Source organism: Caenorhabditis elegans, chromosome III (genome assembly GCF_000002985.6).
Source record: "Caenorhabditis elegans chromosome III".
In the NCBI taxonomy this organism is placed as follows: Eukaryota; Metazoa; Nematoda; class Chromadorea; order Rhabditida; family Rhabditidae; genus Caenorhabditis; species Caenorhabditis elegans.
In genome coordinates this window covers 11,077,556-11,100,525 of record NC_003281.10, presented here as the reverse complement: position 1 = coordinate 11,100,525, position 22,970 = coordinate 11,077,556, and the positions used below count along the sequence as shown (strand labels likewise).

At 34.6% G+C, this 22,970-nt stretch overlaps 4 protein-coding genes and 3 non-coding genes across 7 annotated transcripts; 2 read left to right on the top strand and 5 right to left on the bottom strand.

Moving 5' to 3' along the window:
• The first annotated feature begins 561 nt into the window (after positions 1–561).
• On the top strand, positions 562–8,978 carry hmt-1 (Heavy metal tolerance factor 1). The gene is made up of 12 exons (NM_001027641.4): positions 562–646; positions 1,396–1,498; positions 1,733–1,890; positions 2,603–2,866; positions 4,044–4,200; positions 4,251–4,527; positions 4,812–4,933; positions 5,540–5,708; positions 5,872–6,084; positions 6,441–6,648; positions 7,349–7,905; positions 8,709–8,978. The coding sequence occupies exons 1-12, from the start codon at positions 575–577 to the stop codon at positions 8,812–8,814; spliced, it is 2,406 nt and encodes an 801-aa protein (NP_001022812.1). The 5' UTR covers positions 562–574; the 3' UTR covers positions 8,815–8,978.
• W09D6.9 lies at positions 5,046–5,195 on the bottom strand. Its single transcript, NR_052729.1, has one exon. It is a non-coding gene; the product is annotated as an Unclassified non-coding RNA W09D6.9 (non-coding RNA).
• W09D6.5 (uncharacterized protein) lies at positions 8,904–12,039 on the bottom strand. Its single transcript, NM_067027.8, has 5 exons — positions 12,002–12,039; positions 11,142–11,241; positions 10,618–10,701; positions 10,125–10,468; positions 8,904–9,370 (listed from the first exon to the last, which is right to left on the bottom strand). The coding sequence occupies exons 1-5, from the start codon at positions 12,034–12,036 to the stop codon at positions 9,160–9,162; spliced, it is 774 nt and encodes a 257-aa protein (NP_499428.1). The 5' UTR covers positions 12,037–12,039; the 3' UTR covers positions 8,904–9,159.
• Positions 9,405–9,516, bottom strand: sls-2.15. The gene has a single exon (NR_002651.1). It is a non-coding gene; the product is annotated as a small nuclear RNA sls-2.15 (small nuclear RNA).
• Positions 10,003–10,114, top strand: sls-2.14. The gene has a single exon (NR_002650.1). It is a non-coding gene; the product is annotated as a small nuclear RNA sls-2.14 (small nuclear RNA).
• Positions 12,040–20,112: 8,073 nt separating the features above from the next.
• On the bottom strand, positions 20,113–20,781 carry W09D6.4 (uncharacterized protein). The gene is made up of 2 exons (NM_067026.2): positions 20,510–20,781; positions 20,113–20,374 (listed from the first exon to the last, which is right to left on the bottom strand). Exons 1-2 carry the CDS (start codon positions 20,732–20,734, stop codon positions 20,153–20,155), a joined length of 447 nt encoding a protein of 148 aa, NP_499427.1. The 5' UTR covers positions 20,735–20,781; the 3' UTR covers positions 20,113–20,152.
• A 298-nt stretch (positions 20,782–21,079) lies between these two features.
• Positions 21,080–22,822, bottom strand: str-246 (Serpentine receptor class r-10; the record flags this gene model as incomplete). The annotated part of the gene is made up of 7 exons (NM_067025.2): positions 21,080–21,183; positions 21,238–21,544; positions 21,728–21,869; positions 22,200–22,334; positions 22,377–22,455; positions 22,508–22,595; positions 22,643–22,822. The coding sequence occupies 7 exons, from the start codon at positions 22,820–22,822 to the stop codon at positions 21,080–21,082; spliced, it is 1,035 nt and encodes a 344-aa protein (NP_499426.2).
• Between the last annotated feature and the right edge of the window lie 148 nt (positions 22,823–22,970).

Below are 22,970 nucleotides of genomic sequence, written 5' to 3'. Positions count from 1 at the left end.
AATAAAATTCATATTTTTCTCAAAAAATTGATTTTTTTTGTTGAAAATTCCTTGAGAAACTTTTTAGAAGAAACTGGCTCAAAATTTCGAATTTTTGGAAAATTTTTGGAATTTTTTAATTTGGAAAATCCAGAAATTCAGTGAAAATTTACATAAATTTAAAAAATTTGGCTCATAATCAAGTTTTTCTCGAAAAAATAGAAATTCCGCCGAGTTTAAGCTAATTTTTAGTATTTTTTTTCAGTTAACGGTTTTTTTCTAGTGAAAAATTCCAAAAAAAAAATAATATAAAAAATTTAAAAATCCCATTTCCCCTCATAAATTGCCCCAGACATTTCCGCTTTCAACCCATTTTTCAACTTTTTTATTCAAAAAAATTGGATTTTTTTTTCAATTTTTCCCCATATCTTTTTACTGTTGTCGTTATTGTTGTTCTCTTGTTTCTCGAATTAAAAAATCTAATTTAACGGCTATACAAAAAAAATCGATAATTTCTCAGGTTTTCACCTCTATTTCCTATCCTTTTCACACGCCTCGGCCCCAAAATTTATAGATTTTCAGGCCAAAAAATCCGATGGGCTTTTCACCATTTCTCGACGAATGTCGAGCCGAAGGACTATGGCCAATTGGGCCATCTTGTAATAAGGTGCTGTAGAAAAAAATTATTACACATTCCGCGAAAAAATTTCATCTCAATTTAAAGGTGCACACATTTTTTAGGTTGGGCCTCGCCCCGATTTCGACTTTTTGAAGCTTAAAATCCCTAAAAATGACGTGGATCGTGTCGGGACCCAAATAGGAAAAAGTGTTTGCGATTTTAAAATAGGAGCGCATTTTTCGGCGAATGTGTAATAAAAATTTTTTAATTAAAAAAATTTTTTTTTTAAATAAAACTCTAACACAAAAAATATTATACATTTGTAGAAGAATGCAATTTCAGTTTAAAGGCGCGCACATTTTTGTGCTTTGGGTTTCGCCACGATTAATGCTTTTTGGAGCTTTAAAGTGGCGGGACCCAAAAGTACATGCGCCTTTAAAATAGGAGGTAGTTTTTCGGCGAATGTGTAATAATTTATTTTTTGCTTTGAAGAAACTTTGTATCATTTTATGATCATAATAATTTTATTATACATTCGCCGAAAAAAGGTCATGCCAATTTAAAAGCGCATAAATAATATATTCCGATGGGTCTCGCCACGGTCTACATCTTTTGAATCCTAGAAGAGTCCTAAATTACGTGGATCGTGGCGGGACCCAAAAGTGTATGTGTCTTTAAAATGAGCTGGTACAATTGCGGGAATGTATAATAATTTTTTTATTGTATTTTTTCAATTATTTATTACAAAAAAAAGTATCAAATTTTTTTTTCAAAATTACAAAAAATATAAATTACAGATAATATCATTCGGAGTCTACACATTCTTCATCGTCGTCAATTTTATAGTTTTATGTATTCCAAATTCAAATTCGGCAAATAATAATTATCGGCGAATGACAGGTGCTTAATTATAGAAAAATTAATGTTTTTTTCGGAAAAAAAAGGAATTTTTAATTTTTTTTCCGAATTTCAGCGAAAAATCTCGAATTTATAACTAACGAAACAAATTTTAAAAAATTAATTTTTTCAAAATTTTTGAAAAATTTTTTCTCAAAAAATTAAGAAAATTCAAGATTTTTCACTGACTCCTCTCGGACAATTTTTTTAAAATTTTTTTTCAAAAAATAATTTCAGATGACGACGCCTCCAGCACCTCAAAGCTGACAATCTCGAAAATTCTATCGATTTGCACAATTTTTGCGGTTATTTGCCAATCGATTTTCTACTTTTGCTTTACTTTTTATTTTCATCCGTATACACATTTGCTCCTAGCATTTTGTGTTTCAAAATTGGTAGGTACACGATTTTTTGCCGAGAAAAATGGAGAAAAAATGAAAAATGTTTGACAAAATTCGAAATTTTGTGAGAATTCCACAAGCTCCGCCCATTTTGTGAGCGTGGTTTGACAATTTGAATTTTAATTTTTTTAGTCCAAAAAATCGTTAACTCCGCCTCCAAAATGGGCGTAGTCTGAACATTTTTTGCAAAATTTTAAGAAATCAGTTTGGAATGTGTGTGTGTCTCATTTTTTCAAAAATGTTATATTTCAGAAAAAATTTAAAAGAAGGGGGCGGGGCTTGTGAGACCACGCCCACAAAATGGCTTATCAAGGAAATCGTGAAAAAGACACATTCCAAGCAATACTGTTGAAATAAAACAGTCTAAAGTTTTGCAAAAAGCAGCGCGCGGCACAGAAAAAGAGGCGGAGCCTGATTTTGCAACCCGGAGGCACAGTTTTTTCCTCCTTTTTTTAAAATTTGGATTTTAGGTTGAAAAAAAAATTAGTAAAGCCTAAAAGCCTAAAAAAACATTATTGGAAAAAAATCAACGAAAAAAGGAGAAAAACTGTGCCGCAGGGTTGCAAAATTAAGCTCCGCCCCTTTTTTTCTAATTTTCTAATGAAAAATTCATTTTTCTAGACTGAGCTCTTGAAATTTTGTGATTTTTTCTGTGTTTTTTTCTCAGAAAATCATTTAAATAACAAAAATCAATATTTTTTTTCAGTTCTTCTGGATTCTATCGCTGTGCTCTTTTTCGAAATGGCGTAATCAACCGAGCACCCCAATTTCACTGGCTTTTGCCTTCTCGGCAGCTCTTCTAATTCACTGCATTCCACTGACCGACTGGAAAAAGTATTTCGAGCCAACGTCAAAAAATCGCGGAGATTTGACATTTTATATTATCGAGCTGGCACTTGTCACTGTCGTTTTCTTTTTCACAATTGTCACCGGATTATTCAATTTTTCCGGATGTTCTAGTCGAGAATCTGTAAGGAATTTGCAGGGTCTCGCCACGATTTCAGCTTTTTGGAGTTTAAAAACCGGAAAAATTATCATTATTATACATTCGTCTAAAAATTGTCATGTCAATTTAAAGGCGCATACATATCATTTCCCGATGGGTCTCGCCACGATCTTGACGAGACCCAAAAGTGTGTGCGCCTTTAAAATAGGAGGGCATATTTTTGAGAATGTGTAATAGCTCATTTTTGTCTAAAAACCTTCATTTTACTAGAAAAATAATGTTATTATTATACATTCGCCAAAAAATGACGGTTGATATTTTTCTAAAATTTCTGAAACTCGAAAAAAAGTATTATTATTATACATTCGTCTAAAAATTGTCATGTCAATTTAAAGGCGCATACATAATGGGTTTCGCCACGATCTACTGGATCGTGACGAGACCCAAAAATGTATGTATGCGTCTTTAAAATGAGCTGACAGAATTGCGGGAACGTGTAATAATTTTTAACCAAAATTTTTTTTCAAAATTTCGACAAAAAATATTCGAATTTTGCAGAAAATGTTTTGCTTTTTTCAGACGATTTTTAGAGAAATTTTAGAGTTTAGGTGAATTTCTACTCTGAAACTTACCTAATAAACAAAAATTTGACCTTAAATAAAAAATTTTTAACGGTAAAATGTCTGAAAATTTAGGAAAACAACATTTGATATATTATGGAGACGCAGAAAAATTCAAAGTTACAGTGCAACCACGCTCCATGGTGAATAGAAAACGCTCCGCCCTCGAACCATGGGTCTCGTTAGGTATTTGACGGCGAAATTGTAAATTTTGGAAGTTCAACAATTTCGGCATAAAAATGATTTTAAAAAGGCGAAAACATTCGAATTTCCGGTTTTGTCGCCAAATTCCCAACGAGACCCGACTATAGGAGGTGGAGCTTTTTCAATTGGCCGTGGAGCGCGATTGCACCTCCGTTTCGAATATAACAGTGCCGCTGGAAAATATCGATGTTTCGGTTGTTTTTTGAGGAAAACCGAAATTTTTTTGTTTTACAATTTAAACCGAGCCGCGACGCGACACGCAACGCGCCGTGAATCTACTGGGGCCGTGGCCGAGTCAAAATGGCCTGAGGGAAGCCAGAAGCGGATGAAACTTTCGGCCAAAAATATTTGAAAATCAAAGAATTTAAAATTCTCAGGCCTGGAACAACCTATCGAAAAAAGTGGTGACCGTGGCGCCGTACATTTGGCCGACAAAATCAATTTCCCTCCAACTTCGCGTCGTTTTTTGTCTATTTCTTCTCATCATCGGACGCCTCATCAATGTTTCCTTGCCGATTCTTAGCAAATGGATTGGTTAGAAAAATATAATTCTCTAAATTTTCCCAACAAATTTTTTTTTCTAGTCGACGAGCTCGCCACACCGGACACTTTCCAGTACTCCCTCCTGTTTTTGGCCACATTTTTGAAATTCCTGCAAGGAAACGGAGCGATGGGCGGTTTCTTGAACACGGTTCGCACGTATTTATGGATTCCGATTCAACAATACACGACCCGAGAGCTTGAAGTGGAACTATTCAAACATTTACACTCATTGTCACTCAGATGGCATTTATCACGGAAGACTGGACAAGTTCTGCGTGTTATGGATAGGGGAACCAGTTCGGTTAATAATATTTTAAAGTAAGAGCCGATTAATTCTCAAAATTGTCCGAAATTTGGAAGTACCTCACGCGATTTTCGAGTGTTTTGACCAATGAGAACACCTCGACCAATCAGCGATTCGCTCCGCCCACTTTTCAACCAATCAGATGGAGTGGGCGGAGCAAATTGCTGATTGGTTCTGCAGTTATCGATTAATTTTTCGTTCTTCTGTGGTTTTCTGAATTTCAGACAATTCTAAGTATTTTAAGATCAAAACTCTCCATAAAAATTCAAAATTTCCAAAAAAAAATCTTTTTTTCCAGTTACATCCTGTTCAACGTGGTGCCGACGATTGCCGACATCGTGATTGCCGTCATTTTCTTCTTTTCGGCATTTAATGCATATTTCGGACTTATCGTATTCGGCACGATGGCTCTTTACTTGAGTAAGCCTACAGTAACCATCTACAGTACCCTCCCAAGATTACAATAACGATACAGTAACCCTATGCTACAGTAACCTTACCTTAACCACACTACAGTAACCCTACAGAGCACTAGTGCTAGTAACCCTACACTGCATTAACTCTACAGTAACCTTACACTACAGTTACGCTACAGTAACCATGCACCACTGAGAACCTACACTACAGTACCCATATGCTACAGTAACCATATAGTAATACTTCACTACATTAACTGTACAGTAACCCTGCACAACAGTAATGTTACAGTAACCCTCCAATGGACCTACCATACAATAGCACTTCACTGCATTAACTCTACAGTAACCCTATGCTACAGTAAAATTAAACTACAATAATCCTACACTGTGGTAGCCCACACAGCAGTAACCCTGGACTACAGTAACCCTACCTTACATTAAAGTTACAGTAACCCTATGGTACAGCAACCTTACGCTACAGTAACCCTTCACTACAGTACCCTTACACTACACTAGAGCTACAGTATTTCTATGCTACAATAAGCCTCCACTACAGTGACTTGACAGTAACCCTACAATACAGTAACCCTACCTCCAATTTTTCCAGCTGTAACCATCTCCATCACCGAATGGCGTACCCAATACATTCGCGAGGCCAACGAAAAAGACAATGCCACGTCGGCGATCGCAACGGATTCCCTGATTAATTACGAAACTGTAAAATATTATGGAAACGAGGAATTCGAAGTGAATCGATTCAAAAATGCTATTGAGAGGTAAATAACCGCCGCGCGAGTTTCGAATTCCCACCAAAATGAGAACTACACGACCAATCAGCGATTAGGTGGGCGGAGAGCGAAGACGCTGATTGGTCGGGGAGTTCAAATTTTGGTGTCTCCTAGAAAAATGTCTCAAAGAAAATCCCAAATTTCGTTACAGCTACCAAGTGACAGAATGGAAGACACAAGCCTCTCTAGCCTTCCTAAATTGCCTTCAAAACGCAATTATCGGAATCGGAATGATCGGAGGATCGGTGTTCGTTGTCTATATGATTGTTCACGAGAAAACTCTCACTGTCGGAGATTATGTGCTCTTCACTACGTACCTACTCCAACTCTACACACCGCTCAACTTTTTTGGAACTATTTATAGGTTTTTTGGCGATTTTTTATGAAAAAAAAACATTTCAACATGTTGAAAATTATTTTAAAACGAAAAAAAAAAGATTCCACGGTCACGCCCACAAAATGGGCGGAGCCTCCAATTTGAGATTTTTTTAAACGGAAAATTAGACTGAAAGTTGTGCAAATAAAAAAAATGAAATTTTTAAAAAATTACTCGAAAACCCATAAAAAAGTTATTAGGCCACGCCCATCAAATGGGCGGAACCTCCAAGACCACGCCCACAAAATGTTTTTTTTGCATTTTTTTTTTTGAGAATTTCTGAAAAATCTGAATTTTTTCAAATTAAAATTTCAATTTTTTTGAAAATTCGATTTTTTTTGCAGAGTAATCCAAAAAGCGTTTGTCGATATGGAGAACATGTTCGATTTGATGAACGACGAAGTCGAGGTCAAAGATCTACCACACGCACTACCGTACACGGATCCACGTGGCACAATTTCAGTCAAAAATCTGACATTCGAGTATAACACCGGACTGCCTGTTATCAAAAATATTAGCTTTGAAATTGGAAATGGACAGACTGTTGCATTGGTACTTTTTTACTTGGAAATTCCGAGAAAAAATCACAAAAAAATCAATTTTTAATAGGGTTTTGCCTTAAAATTCGAAAAAAAAAATCGGGGAATCTGTTTCTACCGATTTTCAGATTCTCCACCTATTTGTGAGATCTCATTCTTCCCAGGAATCGGTTTCTACCGATTTTTGGATTCCTTCTGACCTGTGAGATCTCATTTTCCCCAGGAATCGGTTTCTACCGATTTTTGGATTCCTCCTGACCTGTGAGATCTCATTTTTCCCGTGAATCTGTTTCTACGGGGTTTTGAATTTTGGTAAAAACGAATATTTTGGCTCCGCCCACATTTTTTAGAAACATTGAAGTTTTGGCTCCGCCCATTTTTGTCGGAAAAGCGATATTTTGGCTCTGCCTACATTTTCCCCGGAAAAACTATATTTTGGCTCCGCCCACATTTTTCCTGAAAGAACGATATTTTAGCCCCGCCTAAATTTTCCCCGGAAAAAAACTATATTTGGGCTCCGCCCATATTTTTTTCTTACAAAACATATTTGGCTCCGCCCACAATATTTTTCGAAAATCGATATTTTGGCTCCGCCCATATTTTTTGCTGAAAAATCGAAATGTTTAGCCCCGACCACTTTGTTTTCTTCGAAAAATTGATAATTTTCGGCCCCGCCCCCATTATATGCTATACAAAAATCGATAAATTTGCAGGTCGGCTCATCGGGATCCGGAAAAAGCACACTAATTCGACTACTATTCCGACTTTTTGAATCTACGGAAGGAAGTATTGAATTCGATGGAATTGATGTTCGAAACTATACAATGCACTCACTGCGGCAACAAATTGGAATTGTACCACAAGATACTGTACTCTTCAACGACACAATTATGTATAATATCAGATTCGGACGACCGGATGCTTCAGATGAAGAGGTTATTGAGGCGGCGAAGGCAGCAATGATTCATGAAAAGATTACCTCACTGCCTGAAGGATACGCGACAATGGTTGGAGAACGTGGGCTGAAGCTTAGTGGAGGGGAGAAGCAACGTGTCGCAATTGCCAGAACTATTCTCAAGAAGCCGCAGTTCATTTTCTTGGATGAAGCCACGTCGGCGTTGGATACACCGACAGAACGGGCGATTCAAAAGTGTTTGGAGAAGCTTTGCAAATCACGTACCGGAGTTGTGGTGGCTCATCGATTGAGCACGGTTGTCAATGCTGACCTTATTCTTGTTCTTGATAAGGGCATCATTTTGGAGAGGGGAAAGTGAGTTTATTGCCCGTAGATCTGGTTCTACTGATTTTGGGATTCCCCAGTGTCTTTGGAGAACCATTTTCTTCCGTGGTTTTGTTTCTATCGGTTTTATGATCCCAGGAACCTGTTTCTAACAGATTTAGTATTCCCCCTAACTTGCGAGATCTTTTTCCACCGTTCTTGTAGTTCACTCCAAATCGTGAGATCTCATTTCCGTCGGGAATCTGTTTCTACCGATTTCAGGGTGCGCACTTATGTACTTTTTAGATCCTATTTTCTCCGGGAATCTGTTTCTACCAATTTTAACACTCCCAGTGACTTACGAAATCCCCTTTTTCCTTGTGAATTTGTTTCTACCGGTTTAATCGTTTTTGTGAGGCCTCCAAATCAATATCAATCAATAATAGACACCATCCGTTTCCACCAGCTTCAAGATTCCCTTAAATTGCGAAGCGAAATTCTCCGGAATTTTAGTTCTACAGAATTTTAAATTCCGAGAGGCCTCACACGGAAAATTTAGTAAAAACCCTAAACTTTTCGGGAATCCGTTTCCACCGGATTTTGGATTCCCTATATTTGCAGGCTCCGCCCACAATTCCACAAAGTTTTTTCCGGTGGACACAGATTCTCGAAAACTGAAAACAATGGCTCCGCCCAAAAAAATGGACCGGTTTATGACACCTCACGATTTGAGGGAATATAGGGAATTTAAGTTTGTTAGAAACAAATTCATAGAGACCTCACCATTTCCGGGAAATGTGATATCGGTGGATCCAGATTCGCGGAAAAATACCCTAATTTTTGTCATTTTTCAGTCACAAGGAGCTTCTTGCACAACAAGGCACGTATGCCTCAATGTGGGAAGCACAAATCGCCGAGCAACGTGCCAAATCGATTGAACTCGGCGAGGAGCTTCCGTAGATCTGATGCCCCCGATTTTCCAATTCCCATTTCAGTACTAAATGTTTGTTTTGCCTGTTTTTTAGGGATCTCTTTCGTATTTTTGAGCATTTTTTCATGTTTCGAATTGATTTATTATTCTTTTTTTGTATTGCTAGAAAAAAATTAATAAATTTTTGAAAAAGAGTAGAGAAGCAAAGACAAATGTACAGCAAAATTCAGGGGGTGAAATGTGTGAGAGGACCCGAATGAACAGGTGTCAGTAGTAGAATTACAGGAAAAATTTAAAAATTATTGTCAATAGAGCGCGGTTTCAATTTTTTTTTTGGGTTTTTTCTTTTAGTAAAAATTAAAAATTAGAATTTTTCACGACAGCAAATCGATTTTCTCAATCGGCTCGGCGAGCAGCTGCTCGACACCATCGTCGTGCACATCCTGATCGTCGAGCTCGTCGCACTCGAGCAGCTGAACGCTATGGCACACGGGATTCGGGCATTCGCGGAGATCATTGAGCGCAAGGATCAGAGGATGCTTGCCGCATGTCACTTGCACTCGGCCAACACATTCGTAGCCACATCTGGAAATTTCTTATGTTTTAAAAGCTTCAGAGTTTTTGCTTCAACGGATTCCCCGAAGAAGCGGTTCCAAAAATTAATTTGCATTTCAACACATTCTTGGAAAGGTCGAAACTTAATGCTAACCTTGGTTAACTGGGTATAAACCAAATTGAGTAGAAATTGAAAGGAAGATGACTCCCCGTGTGTGCCGACATCTCGCGGGTTCCGCCCACCACTGTGTTTAGCGTGTGACTGGAAGGAGTTTGGGGGTAAATTGGGGAAATTAAGCAAAAAGTCTTAACTTGAGTGGTTTTTTCATATTTCTTTATAGATTTAATGTTGATTTAAACCGTTTTTAATTAAAAACTGCAAGATTTAATCGAAAATTCCCATTTTTGAAGCGTTTTTAGCAAAAATATTTTTTAAATTGATGGAAAACCTAAGTTTTCAACTGTTTCCATAAATTTTCTGAATTAAAACAATAATTTAACATAATATTCATAAATTTTCGTCGGGAAATACATTTTTTCCAATCTTCCAATCAAAATTAGCCAAACTCCTCCCACTCGCACGCTAAACACAGCGGCGCGCGGAACCCGCGAGATGTCGGCACACACGGGGAGTGACCTCTCCTTCATTTTCTCATATCGTTGGTTTTTACCCAGTTAACCAAGGTTAGCATTAAATTTCGACCTTTCGCAAGAACGCGTTGAAATGCAAATCAATTTTTGGAACCGCTTCTTCGGGGAATCCGTTGAGGCAAAAGATACATACCGTTTACAAACTACATGTGTATTTTTCCGATCACAAATACACTCCTTCTCATCAGATTGTGCAATCATCGGAGCAAACGCGTTCGGGCGTGACATCGAATACTTCTGTGGACCGCCCTTGACGATACGTGGCGATGAGACGGTCAACGTCGGTGACACAATTCCATTGTTTGAGCTCATTGAGGACGAGGAGCGTGACGATGGTGTCGACGATACGAGATGAAGGTCTCGCGGCGAATTTGGGTACTGTACTTGGTATGATGACGTCATCACTGGCGATTTACGTGGCGGTGGTGACGATTTTTTGTTTGATTTCGTTTGACGATTGGATTGGGGGGACTTCTCCTGGAAAAATTAATTTCGGTTGAGAATCCGAATCTTGAAAATTGTGGGCGTGGCCTAGGAAAGCCCCGCCCCTTTATTGGTAGATTTTTAAGCACAAAAATATTTACGGTCGAAAAATTAGATTTTTTTTTAATTAAAAATTATAATACCTTGAGAGAAGAAGGCGGAGCCGAGATAACGGTATCCATAAGTGGGCGGGGCTTCTGCTTCTGTTGGGCAGAAGTTTGAATTGGCTGCAAAAATTTAGGTGACTTGGAAGGAGGAAATTCGCCGAACATTTTCGAAATTGGAAAAAAGGGGCGGGCCTAATTTTTCGGATTTTCTTGGTGTAAATTTTGATGAAATCTATTGATTTTATCTTAACACGGATTTCTGGCTTCCCTCATAAATTGAAATGGAAGAGTTTGCCGAACTAGGCCATTTTGGCTCGGCCATATCTGGGGTAGATTTACGGCGCGTTGCGTGTCGCGTCGCGACTCTTTTTTAGTGTAAAACTAAATGTATTCGTCCGTGTCGAGTACACGACTTTCCCACGCGTTGTCCGGCAGGCGATTGTCAATGGAGCGCGAAAAAAATCAACGAGGAAGGCCAGAACCCCGTGATCTTAAGTCGGCAAAATTTTGTTTAAAAAACGTTTTTTAAGTTAAAGAAATATAGGCCATTAAATTCCAACCTTTTCATTTTTGTCGATAGTCGTTGGTTTTGATTGCGGGCCGCGACCACACTCGAGCAACTTCCTAGGCACATAATAGGCCTGTGTTGGGCGCTGAGTGCTGAAAAATTATATTGATTGAGTTGTGAGAGAAAAAAAAAATTTTTGATTTTTTTTTTTCGATTTTTTCAAATTATCATATCTCTGCTGAAGTTTGAGATATGAAAAAGTTGTCAACTACTAAAATGTAGTAAATTATGCAGAAAATGTTACTATATTATCAATTTAATCCTATATTTAGTTTTCGAAGAGTTATAAGCTCTCGGAGCAAGAGCATCATTTGCACATGCGAAAAAAACTGGTTCGCTCAAAACCTTCATATTTCAAAAACTGGGAAAAATATCAAAAGTTGTCAACTGACAAATTGTAGGAAAGTTTATTTACTACATTTTATTAGTTTGCTATTTTTTGATAACTTTATTGGTTTTTTAGATTTCAGTGTTCGAATTTTTAAATTATAAATTTTCAGAATTTTTACAGTTTTTTTAAGAGTATTTGTTTCAATAGTCATAAGAGGTATAAAAAAGTTGTCAGCTAAGAAAATGTAGAAAGATAAATTAACTACAAGTTTTTAGTTGACAACTGTTTAGTAGCTCAATTGGTTTTTGAGATATTGCGGTATAAAGTCAAAATTTCAGAAAAAAAGTTTAAGCTGTATCAGACTGCCATAAGAATTTTTAAAAATTTTTCTGTAAAATATTTTCAAAATATAGTTCCTAGATATATCTAAAAAGTAATAAAACATTTTTGGAAATTCAAAATTTAAAAAAAAAAAATTTTCCAAATTATTTTTTCAAAAAAAAAAACAAAAAAAAACAAACTTGGAGTGTGGTCGCGGTGTCGCTGTAACGTCCATTACCTGAAAATTATGAACTATATTTTTTAAAATCAAATTTAGAAGCAAAATGAGGTGCAAGAAAGAGTTGCAAAAAAAGAAAAAAAAGGGATGTAGAATTTTTGAAAAATTGATATCTTTTTAGTGATAGAAGGTACAAAAAGTTGTCAACTGATAAGTTGTAGAAAATTAATTTTTTACAGATTATTTCTTGTTAAATTTCTGATAACATTCAAATTGAGAAGGCCTTGATTTGATTGATTTGATTTATTTTCAACATTAAGAGCCAAAAGGTAATACATTGAAAGGTAGTACAATTTAAGGTTTAATGAGAAAATAAATTTATAAAACGAGACAACCCCAGCAAGAGTTCATCTCGAGAAATGGGTGGGGTACAGAAAACAAGAACAATAAAGAATAAAAAATATTAAAGAAAAGAAAATGGACTCGAGATCATAGATTCAATACCGGGGAATGGGAAGATCGAGAAAGTGAGAAAATTGAAAAGTTTTTGAGAAGGCCTTACTTGTTAATAAAATATATGAGAAAATTCAAAAAGAAGAATTTTTAAAAACTGGTATATAAATTCAGCCAATAAAATTATCAAAAAGTTGTTAACTAACAAAATATAGGAAATTTTATTTTCTACAATTTGTCTATTGACAACTTTTTTGCGCCTCCTATGGCTGCAAAGTTATAAGCGTTTTTCCCAATCCCCTGCCGCACAATTACAGGGCCCGGAGAGGCATGAAGCATTTATGGGGCGAGTTGAATGTAAAGACGGTTTCTGATGAAGATGATGGTAGGAATAGATAAAAAAGTATATGGAAAGATTAAGAGACACAGAGAATCGAAAAAAAAAAGAAATGGCGATAAGAATGGCGGCCGAGTGGAACATGTGTGTCGGGAATATGGAATGCTTGGTGACGTGGCAATATCTGATAAGAATCGGTTTTTTTCGCAGGGAAAGTGTGAAACTGTCTGGGAATTGATACAATAGATTTTTATTTTTATTTTTTTAGAGCTAGGAATAAAAATTTGAATTTATGAGAAAGTTTTCAGAAAAATGATTTTTTGAAAATTTGAAATTTGTCCGAGAGGAGTACACGGCAGACGCACAAACTTAAATTTAGTCCTCGCAGAGTCGGTAAAATTTTAATTTAAATTATTTGATTTTCAAAAAGTTTATAAAATCGAAAAAAAATGTGTTTAATTTTCCAGGAGGAGTACAGAATTTTTAATTTTTTCCATGGAACACTGAGATTTTCAGATTTAAAATACAGCTAACTCATCGATTTTTCAACCAAAAATTTATATTTAAAAATTGAAAATTGCAAATTGTCCACGTGAAGTACACATGCAGTCAGTGGAACATATTTGCAATTTTGAGTTGCTCCGAAAACATTTATAAACCAGTTTTAATACTATGAAATTCAAAATAGAATGTTTTCCGAACTTTTTTAACTTGGCGGCTTTACGTAGTCCGAGAGGAGTACAAAACAAGATTGAATTTTTGAAAATTGGATTTTTATAACGTTAATTAATTGTTTGTTAATGTAAATTAATAGGAATAATCAATTAGTCAAAAAATTAAAAAATTTTGGTTTTCATCCAGTATAGCATTTTTTTAATACGTAGTAACACTTTAAAAAAATGCAAAAATCTGTACTTACTTGTTGTAAAATCCGAATTAAAATTGTCACAAAAAAGTAATTAATCCAATCAGGTGAATGAAAATGAAAAGAAATCAAAGAGGTAATCAAAAATCAGTGATTGATTGCAATATTAATTCCTAACATGATATAAACAATAGTGTTTAGTACTAGTAGTAATAGTCATCGGGTCACATAGATCTGCCGGAAAAGATAAAAAAGATAATCGATAGATTAGGATATAGGTTAGTATTGCAAAAAAATTTTTCATATCTAAAATTTATAGAAAAATATTTATTTTATTTTTTTCCGATTTTCCAAAAATTTTAATTAAATTTTAATTAATTAACACTACCTAGAAACTTTCTGGAAATCTACAAAAATTGCTTTCGAAAAAATTTGAAAAAAAATCCCAAAATTTTGCCGGAACAAATTAAAATTATTTTTTAAAAATTTGTTTTTCAGAACACTGAAAAAAATTGTGAAAAAGCAAATAGAAAAGCCTATTAAAACTCGAAACGGGTTCCGTATAGACAACACACTTTTAATTGGCGATGATGATATGTATGACAAAGATGATGATAAGCAAGGGGAATTGATTAATGATTACAGCAGGGAAAATTAGAGAAATCGGAAGATAATGTTTCCATTTCAGTGCACTTTGTTGTTCAGGTTTTGCAAAAAAAAAATTTTTTTTGAGCACCAGTTTTTCGGAAAATTAGAAATTTGAATTTCGTGCCATAAACGTTGAAAATTTTGGAATTTGAATGAGGGGAGAGCGGCAAATCGGCAAACCGGCAAATTGCCAGAATTGAAAATTTCCGGCAAATCGTCAAACCGGCAAATTGCCAGAATTGAGAATTTCCGGCAAATCGTCAAACCGGCAAATTGCCAGAATTGAGAATTTCCGGCAAATCGTCAAACCGGCAAATTGCCAGAATTGAGAATTTCCGGCAAATCGTCAAACCGGCAAATTGCCAGAATTGAGAATTTCCGGCAAATCGTCAAACCGGCAAATTGCCAGAATTGAGAATTTCCGGCAAATCGTCAAACCGGCAAATTGCCAGAATTGAGAATTTCCGGCAAATAGGCAAACGAATTGCCAACTTTAAAAAATTGAAAAGTAACTAAACGAAATTAAACGAATTCTATAAAAATATTTTTAAAAAAACGAGAAAACATCTTTAAAAAGGAACAGTTTTAAGTATTTCCGTCTTATAAAAAATCCCTGTACTTCCGGCAAATTTTCATCCAGCAAACGGCAAATCAGCAGTTTGCCGAAAATAAAATTTTCCAACAAATCGGCAAACCGGCAATTTGCCGATTTGCCGAATTTGTCTACAAAAAATTTACCGAACGGCATTTTCCGCCCACCCCTGATTTGAATTCCATTCGCCAAAGTTGAAAAGTCGGATTTTGAATTTCGCGCCAAAAATTTCAAAAATTTTTAACTTGAATAGTAAGTGCAAAGGTATAAAAATTTGAATTGTTGACTTTCGCGCCTAAAATGATTTAAAATTTTTAACTTTAATTAATAGTGTGGCAAATAAAAATACAAATTTTTTAGAAATCTATATAATTTGAATTTGGTGGCAGAATTTTAATTTGATTTTTGGTATCAAAGGAAAACATTTTTGAAAAATTTAATCACAGAAATGTTGAAATTTGTGTTAATTTTATTCCTAAAACCCCTTAAAAATCCAAAAGTCTACTAAAAGTTGGAACAAGTTCAATTACCTTACGAAAAAAAGAGAGACGCAGACGTAAATTCCTCTCACATCATGTGTATATATACTTTTGTTCATTTTTTTTTGGGGTTTTGCCTGTCTATACAAAGGTTTAGTTTTGTTACATATATCTAGACTCAAATCAAAAAAAAAACATCATACAATGGAAATTATGACGAGGTCGGGAAAAATATGGGTTTTAAAAAAATTGAAAAATTAAATTTTCTGGGAACAATTTTGGCTCGAAATTCTAATTCCCGAGAAAAATTTCTGCTGGAAATTCAAACTTTTTGAAATAAACTTTCGCGGGAAATTCAAGAAATTTGAAAAAATTGGGCGGGAAATTCAAATTTTTTGAGAGAAGTTTTGGCGGGAAATTTAAATTTTTAATGAAAAATTTTGCGGGAAGGTTCGAGAGGTTCAGTTGCCAAATTTTAAATTTAAAAAAAGTTCGAGGAATAAATTTTTTCAAAAGGAAAATTGAAAAAAGTGCAAACTGCCAATGACAAACATTAAAAGTTTGCGCCCAGCACATCTGGCTTGTGTGGTGGACTAAGTCCAGATGTTAATGGACCTTAAAAATAACTTCTCACTCCCAGAAAGTATTTTGAACTTAAAAAAAAAATTCGATAAAAAATTTCCGATTAAATTTTTTTTTTGAAAATGCCAGAAAGCTTTCAGAATATGAATCTAGTTTTTAATAACTCTGATTTGCTCTTGAAGCAGCTAAAAAGTGCACTGAAATTTAAAAAAAATTAAATGAAAACTATACCTTTTGAAGCAAAGTTGAAACTTGCTTCTATTGTTGCTAACCAGTGATATGAAAGGAATGTGAAAAAGGACGGTAAGAAATAAGAAAAAGTGTTACCACTTGTGGTGTATGTGTCACTATCATTTTGAAATTGTCGTCTCTTTTGTTTCTCCCCTCTTTCTTTCTCTATAGATCTATTTCTTGTCACTATTTGGAGGTGAGAATTGGTTGTGAAAAAGAGATAAATTTGGGGAATTGACAGTTTTGGCGGGCGGAAATTTGAAATTTGAAAGTAGTACTGCAGGAGTTTCAAAAATTTGCAACTTTCTGCCAAACTTCGACAACTTTCACATTTTTTTGCCAAAATTTTGGTAATTTTCTGCGGAATTTTTGTAACTTTCTGCCAAATTTTGGCAACTTTCTGCCAAACGTTTGGCTATTTTCTGTCAATTTTTAGAAACTTTCTGCCAAGTTTTGGTAACTTTCTGCCGAATTTTGGCAACTAACTGCCAAATTTTGGTAACTTTTTCTGCCAAATTTTAGTAAGTTTCTGCCAATTTTGGCAATCAATTTTCTGCCAAATTTTTGAAATTGATAAAGGAAATAAGGTATATGAAACAAGTTGAGGTCTCGTTAGGAATGTTTCACACGACAATTGGAAAGAAAAGGGTTCACTAGTTAGAGTACTAGTGATGATAAGGTGAGAACAAACACTTTAGTGGAGCCAGCTTGAGAGCTCAAGTGCCAACTCGGATATCTATACCAATGTTCGCTTGTAGAGTTTTAAATGAGGTTAACAAGATAATAGAAAAGTATACCATGACCAAAGTTAGCCAAAAAACTGAAAAAAAAGTTTTGGAAGTCGTGAAGAAACAAGGAAAAAAAGTCAAATTCTACGGAAAATTGCAAATTTTTTTTCAAAAATTTCAGAACTTTCAAGACATTTCTACAATTTTTAGACCTTTTTTATTTCGAAAAATTTGAATTTCCCTACAAAATTTTTCTCAAGAAATTTGTATTTTATGTCTAAATACTCCCAGAAACTTTGAATTTCCCGCCAAAAATATTCTGATGAAATTAGAATATCCCGGCAAAGTTTTCGCAGAAAAAAAAATGGAGACAATTTTCCAGCCAAAACTTTCCTCAGAAAATATGAACTTCCCCCGAAAATTTTGCACAAAAAGAACATACTAGGCTCCTCCCACATCTTGGCATATTCCCGGATCAGATTTTTTTCTCGATAAATCGAATTTGCTAGTATTTTTCAACTGAAAAATAGTGGGAATTGTCGAAAAATCCTGAGACAAAATCCAAGTAGTCTACTACCCCAATACTTGCTCTTTTCATTTCCCCCCTCGTGTTCAGTATTTGCCATAGAGCCAGCCGGAGGTGTGAAGAAAACTGTATGAGATGGGAGAGGAGAGCTCTCCCCATTTCACCTACTATTTCCTATTTGCTACCCGAAAAAGCCGAATTGGATTGTTGGAAGGAACGAATACAATCGAAATTTGAGACAATTGAAGGTGAAAAGAGACTGAGAGTTGTATTGGGGAGCAATGAATGAGCTCGGAGAGCAGTTGTTCCCGCGAGAGAAATAGCACGGGAAATTGAGAGAGTGCGAGGATTTATGATCGGAAGATGAGAGATCCATGCATGAATTGGTGTCACAAAAAATGAGGGGGAAGATGTTGCAAAACAGTTTTTGTGGAATGTCGATTTCTGGAAATTTTTAAAGTTTAAATTTTCAAAATTTACATTTAGTCAAAATTGACATCCAAAATGTCTCGTTAACAAAAATTAAAATTATATTCTGAAAATTTCAAAATCTAAATTTTGAAGAAGTTGAAATCCGAAATAGCTGAAGCATTAAATTGCAATTTTTTAAAGAACTTCCAATATCCCCATTTTTGAAAAAATATCTAAAATGGCTCGCTATCGAAAATTGTATTTTTTTTCTGAAAATTTCACAATTTATTTTTATAAAAATTGTGACAAATTGTCAGTTTTTTTTTTGGAAATTAAAAGATATACTTTTTTTCAAATTAACATTCAAAATGGCTCATGACCGTAAATTGAAAATATTCCAGAAACTCAAAATTTTACCGAATAAGTTGACTTTTGAAAATTGTTATAGAAGAAACACGTATGGCAACCATAAAATTTTCATTACGGATACTAATCAAAAATTGTTGATATTTTAAAATTACATTGATAATTAAAAAGCTTGAGGTTTTATAAGAAAATTTTACAATGTTTAGTGGCCGATACAGGCTAAAATGTGAATTTAATGAAAAGTATGGTAAAATACAAATATTCATGAATATTCCGATTTAATTAAAATGGGGCATAAGGCAAAGTTCTACAACAACTATTATTATTTAGCATTGTCAGACTACAAATTGATCAAGAAACCACAAGAAAACATCTGTCAAAAAGTGAGAGAAAAGACAATGAACAAGAAAGAAAACGGTAAAGTAAGTATTTGAAGAGAAAGTGTCAAGTACTTGGAGAGAGGCTTTAAACTGTTCATTACTATACCCCCTTTTCATATTGGTTTCTTGTTTTTTGTCGAGACGTTTCAGCTGCAAAATTAGAATTTCCCGGAAAAATAATTTTTTCAGAATTTTCATTTCCCCGCCAAATTGTTTTTAAAAAAAACTTTGAATCTCGGAGCTCCCTTCAAAAATTTTTAAAATTCAAAAATTCAAACACCCTGGAATTTTTTTTTTCTCAAATGAGATTTTCAGAAAATTTGAATAAATTCTAGAGCTAAATTTTTATTCCAGAGAGTTTCTTAAAATTTTTTTTCTAAATTATAAAAGTTTGGAATGGAACAGGAATTTGAAAAAAAAATACTCAGATTTTTTCCAAAAATCATACTAAAACTTTCAAGACTTCCGGAAAAATCCAATATTCTCGAATTTCTCCACTATAATGGAACATGGAAATTAGGCAACATCGTTTGAAGAAAATGAAAGAATACGATAAGTATCCCGTCCACAAATACAATCTATCTTGTTTTCTCGGCGTCTCTCAAATTTTGTACACTGTCTCGTTCAGGTCGTTAACAGTTAACACCCCATTTGGAATATACATTTTGCAACAAGACAACTTGAGGAGAAATTGGCGAAGAAACGGATATAATATGTAAATTGAGAAATGGATTCGGTTGGTGATCACGCATTTGGGTCAGGAAAATCACTTGGGCGATTTTTGGGGGATTTAGAAAGTTCGATCTGCAAAAATGTTTTCCAAATTCGAAAAAATTATTTTCTTCAAAACTGGACATCCAATTTAAACTTTATCAATATACTTATGCATGTCTGAATAATAATAATAATATAAACAAATAAAATCGATACTTTCCGTTCAAAATTTGACTGAAATTCCAGTTTTTTAGTTTGAAATTTTCGACGATTTCACATGGTGCCATTACGGTTTGATCTACAAAAAATGCGGGAATTTTTTGTCCAAAAAATGTGACGTCAACATGCAAAATCACTTGAAAAGTCTGCGTCTCTTTTCCCGCATTTTTTGTAGATCTACGTAGATCAAACTGACATGAGACACTCTGACACCACGTGCAATCAGCAACTTTGCCGAATTTTCGGCGAATTTGGAAAATTCTCAAAAATTGATATTTTTTGGATAATTGCTGAATTTTTAAAAATCGATCTCTTTTCACGAAAAATCGATAATTTTTATCAATCTTTCGATTCTGGCAATTTCGGCAATTTTAAAAAATTCTAAAATTTCAGGGGTTCACCAACTTTGGCCGCAGTCGGAAATCACCGGATTTTTAACGTTTCAGACTTCTACAATTGACCGAAAATGGTGGTCGGCCACTTTGAAAGTTGGCGAATTTTGAAGTTTTTTGGTGATCGCTGGAACCAATAAGTTTCTAACGAATAATTAAAATATCATCCAAATCTTCGTTCTTCAAACCTACTAATCAATAACTAACACACCAAATATCAATTTTTATTCTCACAATACATACGATTCAGTTACTCCACGTGGAGTTCAACATCATACTTGTCGAGAAATTCCAGCGCTTGCTTGTACAGATTCTTTGTACCCTCCACATCGATTTTCATGTCAGATGATCGTTTTCCTTTTCCTCCTCCTCCATTTCCAGTATGATTTGCATTTGGTAGTTGGACAACTGCGGCGTCACGGTCAGCGTCTGTCATTGTTGCAAAGTGTGCAGCCGCTTCCGCAACATGTTTCTGAAAATCTAAATTATGGATTTTTCAGAGAATTTATCGATTTTACAAATATCGATTTTTCAAAATGAAATTATTGGTTTTCAAAATATCGATTTTTCAAAAGAAATTATCGATTTTCGGCAACTTCAAACTAACCTTAAGAGCGGCAGAAATGTCCTTATCCTGAAGTGTATACTTGTTGACAACGACATCCGGTGCAGAAATCTCGGCCTTGATGATATGTGGATCATTATTGTAATCATTGATCTGATCAGCTATCTTCTGATTGTGTCGTCCACTTGGCACTAGTTGACAATTGACAATTGACAATTGAAGCACCAACATGATGCCAATACATCCAGCCAAATATCCAACCATCATTTTCTTCTTTTTGTTGTGTTTCTTCGCTTCGAAGGAATGACTGAATTAGTGAAAAATCTGCGTTTTTATACTTATTGATTTGTGGGCGGAGCTTAAAGGTCGCGGTAAAAAAGGTTATTGATTTTTTTTTCGAAATTTTACGTTTTTATTTTTAATCCGATCCGACTTATTCTCGGAAACCTTTTTTCTTTTTTTTTGTTACAAAAATAATAATTTCTTATCAATTTTTAGTTTTTTTTCAAAGAAAAATAGATTGTCATACGAAAAAATAGATTGTTATACAAAAAAAAATTAATTTTACAATAGACACGTGCAGGCGTAGGTCTCCTTGAAAGCATGCCGGCTTCAGCGATTTTCTTCTGGAGTTTTTCCAGCGGGTGTTCTTATTACTTGAAGGCTCATTTCCGTCGGTATAACACTCATTTCAGACTTTTTACATCCAAGTAATTCTGAAAATTTTTCCGCATAATTTTTTTCCTCTATACTTTTTAATTTTAAATTACCCAAAATAGCTTCCCGATAGCTTCTAATAATAAAGAAACTGGGTAGCGGGTCCAAAGCCGGGTACATAAAAATGGTAATCGCCGGGATTTCACCCAATATCTCTGTTGACCGATTCAGCATAGAAAATAAATATCCAATTCCAGCAGGAAAATGCATAAGTACTACTGGAATAATTGTCTGGAGAACCAGAGCCCAGAAGATTTGAGACTGAATATTATTATCGGTTGAGGACCTCAGAGACAAGTTTTCCTGCGCATCTTTGTAAATTTTTAAGCCACAGAGGATTACAGTAGTGAAGCTGAGCATCTAAAAAAATTGTTTTTGAGTTTGAATTTCTCTATAAAAATGTTTCTAAATAATTTAAATTGCCCGGTAAAAATGTTTCTCAAAAATTTGAATTTCCCGGTTAAAATATTCTCAGAAATTTGAATTCCTCGGTAAAAATGTTTCTCAAAAATTCTAATTTCCCGCCAAAATTTTAACACTCACTATGGCAATTGTCATCATGACAAGTGCAATCATTGAATTCCAATTAATAAATTGATTTCCATAGCTATCTGTATGATGAAAGTGCGCTCCAACGTAATCAACATCGCTCAGAGTAAGATTTCTGGGTTCAAGGTATTCCAGGCTGAAAGAAGAAGAATGTAACAGTGATCTCAAACCCAAAAATAACAATTTTCAGAGTTGAAATTAACTTTTAATTTTCCTCCGGAAACCTTACAGAAAAATTTAATTTCCCACTTAAAGTTTCTTAAAATTTTCAAATTTCCCGTTTTAAAAATTTATCTGGAAATTTGAATTTCCGCCAAATATATCACAAAAAATTTGAGTTTTCCGCATGTCAAAATTCCATGAAAATTTAAAATTCTCGCGGAGAAAAAATTACAAAAAATTTGAACTCCCCACTAAAAATTTCTCATAACATTTGAATTTTTGGGCGTCAAAAATTTAATTTCACCTTATTAAAGAATCCGAATACTTAGTTGGACCGAAACTAATATGCATGACCACAGTCCAACCACATCCCACAATAATTGTACATCCAATAAGACCAAGTACCTTTTGCAAATGGTAATGGTATAGATACTTAGGTCTGAAAGTAGTGGTTTTAACTTAAAACAACACTATTTCTTACCCAATCATCACCAAGAGTCTGTAGACAAAATGAATTGCAAAAATTGCCATTGACATGCCAAATAGACTACAGAACGATACTAAAATTTGTAGTTATAGAAAACTTTTTTTTAATTAAAAAAAAGAAACTACTGTTAGCAACTTGAAGTAGAGAATCCGGAAAAATCGCTGAATCTTTTTCGATGATAACCAAAAAAGCAGAGTTGTGGCTATAAATTGTCTAAAATTTTTGCTGTTGTAGGTTAATTCTACCTCCAGACAACTTACAGGAACCGTCAGAAAATCCAGAATTGAGTAGAAAATTTCAAAAATAGAGATATAAGCCATCAAACATTTATAATTTCCAAACTGTTTTGGTGACTTGAATATTATAAAAATTATCAATAAAAAGTTATTGACTACTCCAAAAATCGCAAAAACTCGTTTAAAAATTATTTTCGTGAGCATGGTAATATAATTCAAATGGAAAATATTTTCCGAATAGTTTTTAGTATAAACCCTTGGGAAATTATATTGTTATTGCGGTGTGCTGTAAGTCTCACTGTCAGTTGAATCTAGAAATTCGGTTACCAAATTACAGAACATGTGAAATGAA